The sequence below is a fragment of the Podarcis muralis genome, chromosome 7, assembly GCF_964188315.1.
Source record: "Podarcis muralis chromosome 7, rPodMur119.hap1.1, whole genome shotgun sequence".
In the NCBI taxonomy this organism is placed as follows: domain Eukaryota; kingdom Metazoa; phylum Chordata; class Lepidosauria; order Squamata; family Lacertidae; genus Podarcis; species Podarcis muralis.
Genome location: NC_135661.1, coordinates 45,464,773 through 45,476,793, shown reverse-complemented (window position 1 = coordinate 45,476,793; position 12,021 = coordinate 45,464,773). Strand labels below are relative to the sequence as shown.

The window sequence follows — 12,021 nt, the reverse complement described above, 5'->3', positions numbered from 1 at the left end:
CCAGCACAGCCATACCAGCGCCACGAAGGTGTCCCTCTCTCTTAGAAGTCCCGCACCAATTTCTTCCAAAAGCACGTCTACCAACTGATCGCTAGTTTTGCCCTCTGACAAAGCACTCCAGCGCTCAGCCCCATCAGCAATCACATCTGCAACAACAGGAAGATGTGAGGTATCGGATAGGGCTAAGCAATCCATGCAGCTGGAAGGAGAACGTTATATAATAATTTAATTAGTTATCAGATTTGTTGTAATGAGTGTAGCATGTAAAATTATTCCAGGAGCTATTTAAAAGACAAAGAAATCCCTGTCAAAAGTGGCTTATAGTCAGTAAAAGATGTTGCTTATAAACTCTGCAAACATTCTACTTGCTAATCAAGAGAAACAGGAGAGAGAGCCAGTCACACATGTGCGCCCTGCTGTGCTTCCTCAATCTTTGAGGCAACCTGGCACCTCTGATAAATAGACATTAGCATATGCAAATTTTATGCACTTTTATTTCATGGGCCTGTGCCCCAAGTCCTTTAAGTAACCAGCAACACCTCTGCTTTCTAAGGCATAAATAAATATGGGATCCAGCAGTTGGCATGGTGAGCTGGCTGTGATTAATTAAATTACTCCATTAGATTTATAATTTTTAGACCGTTTGATGTTTTCTGTTGTTCATTGTGTAATATTGCTGTGTACTTGTCCTGGGCATATAAAGACAACAACAACCACAGCAGCAGCAACAACAAAAAGTACCTGCACATTTTTCCCAGCTAGGCCGCGGTGTGGAGGACCGCTGGACATTGATAAGGTCATTATAGAACTTGTCCCGTTCCTCAGAAACTTGCTTGTGTATGTCCAGCATTGTGTCATATTCTTCTTGGAGATCATCAAAGTCTTTTTGAAGAATTGTCATCTGAAAGGCAAGGCCAAAGGACACAAGTAAATATGTGGCAAGGAATGCATCTGTTCTCTGGAACTCCCTGCCCATTGATATTAGGCAGGCACCTTTCCTGTATTGTTTTAGGCACCCATTAATTTTGCTTGCTTGTTTAGGCAATCCTACTCATACAGTTTGATTATATACATTTTAACATCTTCTGATTTTACACACACATGCACATGTGTGTGGGGTGTGTGTGTGTGTGTGTGTGTGTGTGTGTGTGTATTTGTTCTTGATGTTAAATTTTATTAATTTTTAAAATGAATATTCTACATTCTACATAGACTTCTTACATTTTCTGGATGATTAAGTGGTATATAAATAAGATGTTAAAATAGTAGATAGACAGCCTACAGGTGTGTGGGTTGCTTTAAGTGCTTGTCAAGGAATTCCTGTCAGAACATTAAAATCCCTGTCATAAATGCTAAATTGGGAATTAAGAGACATTCCAGAGAAAAGCACCGTATCACTGAGAAAACAGGAGTGTGATTAGGAGAAACCTCTTCCACACATAAAGGAGTCTTGCTTTGAATAATTAAACCCTGCTTCTAGTAAGGGTGGGGAAATGGGCCCAGATTCTGAGACCCAGATTCTGAGGCCCAGATTCAGAAGTGGCCAGCCCTTCATGATAGCCACTCACTTGTAGAACATATGATGTCAGGTGATCCAAACTGCAAGCTGTGACTGCAATGGGAGAACTGGGGAGAGGGCATACTGTGCTATGGATTCTTCTTTTCTACTTTTGAAGCCCCAGCTTGAACTCAAAAATAATTCTTATCGGGGCTGCAAAGATTAAATTCAGGGCAACAGAAAAAGGTGTCAAATTTTAAAAGTGCAAAATTCAAGCAGCAAAAAGAAAGAACTGGGAATGCACTTCAGTGTGAGCTCCCATTTCTTCGTTTTTAATTTGGCACCACAGATTCACGTGTCAGATCCCTGATGTGATATGACATCAGACGAAACTGACAGGCGGGTGTGGCTGTCCAAAACTGTTTTGCAGGCCAAACAGGGCAAGCCCAATGGCCTAATTAGGCCGATGGGTGAGAGGTTCTCCAATACTACTCTAGAGCAAATGGGAGATCCCACTCTGAAAACCCTCCTCAAATAATGGAGAACCAGCCAACCTTGGAGCATCAGTAGGGCTCAGCATAGCCTTTGGTTACCTTTTCAGTCAATTCATTACATTTGTGTTCCTGCAACTCAAACTCTCTTCTGGGCACTACGTCGCCATAGTTTGCCTTCATGGTGTTCAGCTCCACTTGGGCTTTGGTGAGGTCGTGTCGTGCTACCTTTAAAGCGAGCGCCAGCTTCACTGAATCTTCCCCCTTTTCATCTTTAAGAGAAAAATGGTTCAGACAGGCCCAAAGTTGCTACTGGAAATTATGCTTAGGTTACTCTTCTCCAGTAGGGTGAGATTCCCCCACCCCACCCCCCCAATATGGCAGTATCTATTGATTGCTCCTGCAAAGGCTGCCTCAGGATAATAAGATAACACAGACCAACTGACTTGACATTTCTCCATGATGCCAAGCAGAACAATTCCACTGACTACATAATGGGCTGAAAAAGACAAGGAAAGAGGGAGAAATGTTTAGCCAGGCTAGTCTAGGTTAAACTAGGGGGCAAAGCAATGTTACATTAAAGAAACTGCATATTTTTAAAATGTAAAAAAACTACTGTAGGAGCCATTTGCAAGATCAGTACCATGGAGAAAGGTTAGCCATCAGTCCCTGGCTATTTCCACCCTGCCTTCCCCATCCCCTGCTATGGTCTCAGTGGCTGAGTTCTTCCATTTCCTAATAGCAGTCTTGGTGGGGAAATTTTTATTGACACTGCAGTGGGGAGGGAGGTCCCCCCATCCTGTATGCCATGGAACCTGATATACCCTCCTGGAGGCCCAGTCCTGCTCCTCTCTCCTGCATCATCCATTTATAATTGCTAAACGTGTGTGTTAATTGACACTTTTATCCAGCACTTCCTCCAAGGAACTCAGGAAGCCATACATCACAACCATCCTGTGAGGCAGGTTGATCTGAGGCAGGAAATGGCTCCATCTTCTGATAGCAAGCAGGGAGGACATATTTGGGACATATATTAACCACCCCTACATTGCATTCCAGTTTCCCACCTGAAGAAGAATCTTCAGCCCACCTTATGTAGAAGCTACCCATAACTGGGAAAACGACATCTTCTACCTTGGATTTGGGTAAACTTCATTTCTTCCTTCAGGCGGTACATTTCATTGAGATCTATAAGTAGCAGCTTGCGGGCATCAGACTCATTCAGGTAACGGAGGTATTCCTCTGCCACCGCCTTCCTCATCTTAGCCACCTATGTGATGTAAGGCAGAGGAGACCGCTAATCACTGGTGTGACAAGCTCACTTTATCAGAGGCTGCGGCCTCAGCAGTGGCAGCAAGTACCCTTGATGGGCCAAGGAGGTGATAACTTCTGAAGTGACACTGTATGATGCAGTGCTGTCAAATGTGTGCATCATGGAAGGCAGCTAACTGTATTTCTAAAATTGAAGGCAGCTGTGTTAGCTGTGTTGGTCCATTAGAACAATGTAGCTACTTTGTTATCTACTTTGGGGAGGGTGGTAGTGGTACCAAATTTAGCTGTCCAGAGGATTCTAGAACTTCTACTACCTAATGATGGGGCTTGGACTATGTAGGAATCTTGCCCTCAAACTATCCTATGAAAAGACTCCTACAAAACTATTCTGTGAACAGTGACAGAACAATCCCAGTCAAAGCTACCCGGAACCCAGGGGGTGTGGTGCAGCAGAAATGGACCGGAGCGCCACTGTTTTGTTTTTTTTAACCAGAACAATGACTTCATCAGCCAAAGCACAGAACTTGCTATTGTTATCTCCTGATGTCAGACAACCTCAACGGATACACCTTAAAGCATAAGGGTAGTTTTTGCAAAAACTCCTAAACTGGCTTGTGTTTTCCATTTTAATAAACAGGATGCAAGATCAGATTCTTGAGTCATAGTTGATTAAAGTGTAGATGGGGAGGCGTCTGTCTTACCTGGGTTTCTAAAGAATATTTCTCCTCCTTCATTTTGTCAATAAGCTTCAGTAAGTAGATCCTCTCATCCTTCAGCTTTGCAATTTGTATTTTCTCTTGCTCCTGAAAGGCCAGGATTTGCCGAGTACATTGATCAGAGGCTGTGACCAGAATGGCATTCACTGACTCCAGGGAGTAGATCTTCTCTTTCAGATATGCTAAATGTCATAAAAGACAGGTTCCAAAGTTACTTAAAGTTTCCAGGACCCGTGAAGGTTCCTTTTTAAACTTAAAAAAAGTAAAATGTGTGGGTTTTGTCGGAAATCTTTTGACTGTTTTCAATGTCTTGTCCTCATTAGAAGGGAGTTAATTAACAGTTCTTTTATTCATTTTTAGTGGTGAAGTCTACTGTATACCTATGGTTTGGCCTCTGATCCACTATAGCTAAGCAAATTTGCTTGTTCAGAATTACATCTGGTATAAAATAATTGATGCTCTCTTACCTATAGTCAGTTCATACTCTCTCTTGATAGAAGCCAACAAAGGCTTGTAGGTTCTGAATTCTTCCATGAAGAACTCAAATACTTCTCTATAGGGCTAATGAGAGAGAAAAGGGGGGGGGGGACAACAGTACTACTATAAATCCTGTTAACTGAATATATTCTATATCTAGACCTGGTACCCAGCAGTGAGATATAATCCTTTTTTAAACAAGGATGTGTATCTTACTTTGACAGCTATTAGATTGCTTGCACGGTATTTTAAGGAGATGCTCAGTCAGGGGCACTGACACCAGTCCTGTGTTCTGTGTGGCTGTTGGATAAATTGAAATTAATATATCCTCTCCTACCCATTAAAACCTATCCCCAAGTCAGCACTGGTTATATGAGGCTTCTGTATACACCCCTTTTCCTTTGAGAAAAATCTTGGTGGGCTAAATAAATGTGTTCACACTCAAGATTGTAAAATTAGAGCAGAGTTTATTACTCAGACCTGGAGTTTAAGTTCCTGAACTTTCCCTTTAGTAAGGTCAAGTGCTTGCAGCTCTCTCCTCAAATGGGATTCCAGATCTTCGAGGTAGCGTGGTTTTGGTATGGAAAGAGGAAGCTGCTCTTTGTTGATGCTGAAAGACAAGAAAATTAAACTTTATACACATGTTCACATTTTGATATACCGTACATTTTTGTGCATTGTTGTAACTGTAATAGGATCCAAAATATCTGCATTTCAGAATGGAAATTCAATACAAAGTCGCAAACACCACTCACAGAGATGTCAAACGGCTCTCGGTGGTCACATCTCAACAGACAGCTGTTCCTTATTCTCAGATAGCCTTGGAAGTTCTGAGAAGGTGTTGGGAATATTTAATACAAGTCTCAACATTTAATTAAACTATGGTTCCCAAAATTTCCTCATGACAATTCATATATGGAACTCCTGTCAGAAACACTCACTGAAAGCTGAGGAAGAGCAGGAATGGAACTCGGAGGGGCTTCCTCTGCACAAAATGTCCTGGCTCTCATCATATAAAGAACTTGGACTCTGATTTTAACAACATAGAAACCTTTAGCACTCAGATTGCTACAGGGTAAACTGTTGGTAAGGGTAGATAGGCGCAACAGGTGCAGGCAAGGCAACGCAAGTTAAGATGTTGATCCAACAAATGACACACACACAGCCCTACAACCCTCTTACATAGGAATGGGGCAGACACAACTTAGCACAGCAAAGGAGACTGTTCCTTCGACTGGGCAAGCAATTGGGAACTCCTCCCGGAAGGCTGGGCCTGAACTGCCTGTCATGCCTGCACTGGCATCTCCATAGGAGCCAACTCCTAGGGGTCGAAGGGGCTTTGCCCCCCCCCATAAAATATTTCAGGGGGGCTGCCCCCCCAAGTTGAGGGGCATTGCCATTCAAATGGTGTGTGCACCCCATCATGTGATAGATTATGTGGGGCAGGACTTACTTGGAAAAAAACCCCAATATTTTATTCAAGTTTGTCGCCCCTGGGCATCTCCATAACCTAGGCAATGAAGGAGCTGTTGCCAACATCTCTAGAACAGAGCAGCAGTGGGAACTCTGAAGCCAGTGTTGGTGCAACAGGCAGAAGTTGGGCAGATGCTGTGTGCTGGGAAGACTGGTGGGGAGAGGGGATGGGGTGATCAGAAGCCAGGATCCTCTTCCCCAAGCAGTTCCTCAGTCTCCCCACACCCTGGCAGGGTCTATCCTAGACAGCTGAGTCCCTCCCCATGATTGTCTGCAGAAAACTCATTGCCTGCCTTCTATTTATTTATTTATTTATTTATTTATTTATTTAGTATGCTGTCCTTCATCCAAAGATCACAGGGTGGTTCACAACATAAAAATACAAAATGAGAACACAAAATACATAAAAAACAAAAACAAACCAGTAACCCCCGCCCCCACAAATGCATTTAAAAGGCCATAGAATGTGTAACCAGTGTTATAAGAATTTTAAGGTCTCACATATAGAATAAATACTCATAAATGCACACATATCTAAATATACAACCCATGTGTCTGAAATAGTATGGGAAAGCAATCCTGAAGCCATTTTGACTCTCCCAATGACCTCGACTATTCCTCTGCAATAAGGGAGGCAAATGGGGAAAGGCTTTCCATTGTCTTTTTGCTTGCAAATCCTGTCTTGAGAGGTGTATTTGTGTATGAATAGGGTGAGCCTGTGACCTGGATTCTGGAACTAAAGTACTGAAGCATAACTTCTTTTATTTCTAATAGCTACTACAAACTAAAGAACTTCTGGCTTGCATGAGTGTTACAGCTCCCACTCAGCCATCTGGTAACTATAAAGATAAGACTCTCTCCACACAGAGTCAGGCAGTCAGGAGCGGAAGAACAGAAGAGCAGTTTCCGCCCCCTCCTTTCTCAAAACATCAAATCAGGAGATTCTTGCAATGGGAGGGGGTGAAAATATCAACAGGCGCAGGTGTGCAGGGCCACTGCCATGTCCACACACCTCTTTCCCTGGCTTAGGCTGCTAGTGGCTGCAGCATGCAGAGCAGCCTGCGCCTGTGCCACCTATCCATTAGCCCAAGCCCACGCTGCCCACATCCAAAAAACAAAACAAAACCCAGACATCTCCTTTGAAATGTAAAAATCCCCCTGGATTGGCATGTTGGCCCCCCAAAAGAGGACATGTCTGGGATTTCCTAGACATATGGCAACCCTACCCAAGGGCCATATAAAGAGAACTATGGGGCCACATTTGGTCCACGAGCCTGAGATTACCCACCCCTGCTCTTGAGCATGTGGGAGGAGTAAACCCATTCTGGATATGCTTCGCCCCTAATGAGAAATTTTGGTACCTTTACCAGACTACAGTTCCTAGATTCTATGCTGAAAACCATGACGGTTGGCAAAAATACAATATCAGTTTACAATGCAGAGAAGCCCAGAAAACTTCACATTTAATGTACAACATTTATCCTACATACCTTTGCCATTCAGAGGTAGTACATGGTTTTCGATTCTGCAAGATGATGTGTCCTGGTGCGTATGCAGGCCATGAAGACAACTGACTGCTAGAGTGGCTCTGAAAAGTGATAGATTATGATTATGGGCAGCGGCAAATCAAACCTTCAAGCAGGATCCTACCCATTGGTGTGCGTTTCAGACCTCCCAACATAATAGTGGTTTCAGCCACCAACCAGTGACATCAGCTAATATGAACTGAAACGTATGACCTTTATTGTAAACATGATCTTCTTCATGTGCTTCAGGCATTCAGCATAGGAATGGTTCAGCTCCTTTAACAACAACCAGTCACCCAACAAGGGAAGAGAATAAATCCAAGACTTAGGATGTAATCCTTACTCCTTACTCCACTTACTTAGGAACAGTGCTTTTTTTCCATTAAAAAAATGTTTAGGGGTACTCTCATTTTCCTAATCATATTGAAATACTGCCCCTCAATGAGGCCAAACTTAGATTCACAAAATGTTTAGGGGTATGCTTACCCCTGAGTCCCCCCAGAAAAAATAACTGCCTAGGAATAAGCCTTATCAGAATAGTACTGTTAGTACTGTTAGTCCTTTCCTTAGCTCTCGGGCCCCTCTTGCTCAGGGTGAAACAGACTCTTGCTTTTCTTACTTTACAAAGGGAGGGCATCAGAGCATCCTTCTTGCCTAGAGCTGTAGCCATGTGGCAGCCCTAGGATAGCTGAAGTAGTTAGCAGACTGCTAAGATCAGAAGGCCTGGCACCGCCCCTGTTGTTGTTATATTTAATTGTCACTTTCCATACAATAGTGACCTAAAGCAACTTACAAATTAGCAAGGGGTGAGCATTGTCATGCCTGATCTGCTCAAACTCACCAGAGATTTTCTTTTCTTCTGAAATGATTCCTTCAGATCAGGTAATTTTTCTTGACAGTTTAGATTCTGAGTGCGTTTCAGGACTGAGACCCTGGATAATTGGCAAGAAGGGGAAATTGCAGTTCTATGGAGGAACTCACATCAAAATGAGAATGAGCAATGTCATTTCTCTCAATCCAGGGCCTCCTTACTGTATTTCACTTATTTTTTTAATGAAGCCACAAGCAGGCACTGGGCTCATGTACTCCTCTCTTCCTCCTATTGCACAAAAGCTTTGGCACACAGATTCTGGTATGTTTAAAGCAGAATTCCCTATTGTATCCAAAACTGGGAATTTTGATTTCATGGCAGTTAGTTTACTAACCAGGATATTAAGGATATTAAGGGCATGTATGCTATTTGAGGGTCTATAGGATGCGGCAGAAGCCCTGCTTTGCAGGTGGAACATCAGATTCAATGATTCCAGTGCAGATATGCTAGTGGAACAGATATGCCAGTAAAATACTCTATGACAGAGCCATTCTACCAGCAAAGAGAGATAGTGTTCCACTGATGTATCTGGAATGTTCCCATGGTGTATTTTTCATGCCACAGACATATCTTGAATCCACCAATGTAGCTGGGTTTTCACCAAATCCTATGGTCCATCAGCCAGTGTAGCTCAAATATAGGATTGCTCCATAAGGCTGTGTACACAGCACACATTTAAAGGATATACAGTCATACCTCGGGTTACAGATGCTTCAGGTTGCACGTTTTCAGGTTGCGCACCATGCCGAACCCAGAAGTACCAGAAAAAGGTTACTTCCAGGTTTTGGCGCTCGCGCATGCGCAGAACAACTAAATCACACTTTGCGCATAAGCATCAAATCACAACCCGACCATGCGCCGACATGGCGCTGTGGGTTGCAAACACTGCAGGTTGCAAACGTGCCTCCCGCATGGATCACATTCGCAACCCGAGCTTCCACTGTAATCAGGCCTGCAAGCCTCCTCATTTGGCCCACAAGGCCATTTCAATCCAACCCATCTGCCCCATATTTGAAGCATTTGCATGCGTGTCTTCCACAGCTCCCTGAAACAGTTCAGCTTCGCAGGCTGAAGAGAGCACATTTGCCAGCACATCTGCTGGGCAGTGAAAAGTTATGAGGTGATGGGCAGATATCTCTGTCCAGTGTGTGACTCCTCCTTTCCTGCTGCTCAAATGGTGATGGGAACTATGGAGGAAGTAGCTAGGTAGCGAGCAGTTATGGGGTGCCTCCTACCTACTCCAAGCCCCTGCCTGCCTGCCTGCCTGCCTGCGTCAGGGTGCATGAGAGAACGGATATGGTACATGTGTGTGCAGCCTACTAGCTGCCAGTGAATGTAGTCCTCAAGACCAAAAAGGTGGGAAACCTGTAGTAAGAACTGTCAAAGCCAAAGTTCTTACTGCAACCACAAAGCTAATTTAAGTAATTAACTCTTCTATTTTATTGCAATACCTTTTATCAGAGTCCTGACTACTGACCCTGAAATAAAAAGAGAAAAAACATTATTGTATGACTACAAGATGCTGCTGAATCCTACCAAAGTCTAGTTATTTAATCAGCAAAAGTGTCTTTGCCACCGTATTCCAAGAATGACAACAGTCAAAAGCAGGAAACTTTGTCCGTACATATAAATTTGCCCAACTGCCTAAAACACTCAGACACTAAAGGTCACCAGAGCTAGTCCTACCATTAATTAGATTGAGGTACTTGACTCAGGCAGCAAATATTGGGGAGCAGGGTGTGGTGGTAAGGTCTTAGAGTGCTGAGCTGTTAGTCTCCTACACTCATGTGTGATGGAGGATGTTGTCCTATCACTAGTGTTGAAGTAATACACAACTACCAGTCCACCTGACTTCAAATGGAGGGGCACTATCTCATCCTTTGCCAAATGTCTTGGGAAGTATATTGTAAACTAGAAGGTTTGCCTCCACACCGAAAAACATATAATAATCTCCATATTGTACAGCATATGAGTAATATCATTCACGGGTCAGCAAACTTTTCCAGCAGTGAGCCGGTCCACTGTCCCTCAGACCTTGTGGGGGACCAGACTATTTTTTTTGGGGGGGGGGAGAACGAATTTCTATGCCCCACAAATAACCCAGAGATGCATTTTAAATAAAAGGACACATTCTACTCATGTAAAAACACCAGACAGGCCCCACAAATAACCCAGAGATGCATTTTAAATAAAAGGACACATTCTACTCATGTAAAAACACGCTGATTCCCAGACCATCCGCGGTCCGGATTTAGAAGGCAATTGGGCCAGATCCAGCCCCCATGCCTTAGTTTGCCTACCCATGGTTTACATCTAATGTTGATTAAAATGATCAGGGCTGAACTGTACCTGGTGAAAAGTCTCTGCACTTACCCTATGAGATGCTGGTTTACATACTGTATTGGAAAGTGTGAATTAGGTAGCTTTGCCTTTAAATGCAAACTGAATCAGATTTCTCCTTCATCCTCACCAGGGAGAACTTTGTCTTAGACCCTGGAGAGCCAGTGCCAGTCAGAGCAGAAAGCATTGGGCCAGTACAACCTTCAAGATACTAGTGTCCTCCATATGTTTTGGTCTACAACTCCCAGCAGCCCCTGCCAGCACACGCTGTAGTCCAAACCATCCGGAGAGCACCAGGTTGGGGAAGGCTGGTTTGGTAGACGAACAGGCTGACCTGCTTGAAAGCAGCTTCCAAGTACGTACAGTATGTTGCTAAGCTCGCCAAAGAAACCGGCAGAAAGAACATGCCTCGCCTCATGTGCGAAGTGCCTTTTCTTGGAGCAAGCGGAGGTGATCCCCACCTCTCTGGGATTAAGGATATATTTCCAGAATGGCCTTTCCCGGCCTTTCCCCCTCCAACCCGTCTCCTTCCTGACGGACTCACGGCAAAAAGGTCGAGGCGCTACTCTTCATGGCTGCGAGGAGGGTAGAGGAACGGCGCCTGCAGAGGATGTTTACACTCGGTCGCCATGGCAACCACCGCCACCTGCTGTCTAGACTGAGGCCGCAGCGCCCTCCAGAGGCGCTTGAGAGGATAACGCACGACCCGAAAGCTGCTCTCCCAGAGGATTTCAAGCCTGTGCCCGGCTATATAACGCGGGTGGCTGGCTTAGTCCGACGGGTGGTGGTAGTGACGTTGGGCTCCAGGATGCTGATAGAATGCATTCGTCCTGGGGGAAGGCATAAGGGAAAGTCTGCTAGCCGTGCCGTGACTCGTGAGCCGTTCAGGAGATGCTACAGGTTAAATGAAAGAGCTAGTCGTGACGCGTCCTATTTAGCTCGCGCGCCCACGCCAACACACGCACACCGTTTATTTTATTTTTGCTTCTCTAAACGCCGCTTTCCAGCGCGTGAAGGGCTCGATCCTGTGTCTGAAACTAGTCCCTTATATAAAAAGCGAGCTGTGCTTTGGGACAGTGGTGAGGCTGGTGTCACTTTTCTTAACGAGATGCATGCGAGACACGGCGTACTTTGCGTATTTGTGTAATTGCCGTCACCGGGTGGAAGTACCAATCTATTTGTCCGTCCATCTCCCTTTTCTACCACTAGTTTATAGCTGGCCTGGGTGATCCTATGCATTTTTATTCAGAAGTGAATCTCGCTTTACTCACTGGCGCTTACGTTAAGCATGCACAGGACTGCAGCCGTCTTGCCCAACTCCGGGCATGCTTACTGTATGGGGCTTCCCCCCCCCCCC

The 12,021-nt window shown here is 44.4% G+C and overlaps 1 protein-coding gene across 3 annotated transcripts in view; it reads right to left on the bottom strand.

Annotated features, from left to right (window-relative positions):
* The window catches only part of TSNAXIP1 (translin associated factor X interacting protein 1), a 22,084-nt gene extending 10,063 nt beyond the window's left edge, over positions 1 to 12,021 (bottom strand). The window contains exons 1-12 of one of the 3 annotated variants that reach the window (XM_077931709.1): positions 11,936 to 12,021; positions 11,209 to 11,494; positions 9,776 to 9,802; positions 8,295 to 8,385; positions 7,418 to 7,515; positions 4,935 to 5,064; positions 4,445 to 4,538; positions 3,963 to 4,159; positions 3,124 to 3,259; positions 2,092 to 2,261; positions 742 to 901; positions 16 to 146 (exon numbers count right to left, since the gene is read on the bottom strand). In XM_077931709.1, coding sequence (XP_077787835.1) covers positions 16 to 146; positions 742 to 901; positions 2,092 to 2,261; positions 3,124 to 3,259; positions 3,963 to 4,159; positions 4,445 to 4,538; positions 4,935 to 5,064; positions 7,418 to 7,515; positions 8,295 to 8,385; positions 9,776 to 9,802; positions 11,209 to 11,237 — 1,263 coding nt within the window. In that variant the 5' untranslated portion in view covers positions 11,238 to 11,494; positions 11,936 to 12,021. Of the gene's footprint in view, positions 1 to 15; positions 147 to 741; positions 902 to 2,091; positions 2,262 to 3,123; positions 3,260 to 3,962; positions 4,160 to 4,444; positions 4,539 to 4,934; positions 5,065 to 7,417; positions 7,516 to 8,294; positions 8,386 to 9,775; positions 9,803 to 11,208; positions 11,815 to 11,935 lie in introns of those variants that run through there. The other 2 variants (XM_028739733.2, XM_028739734.2) reach the window with 2 other exon arrangements.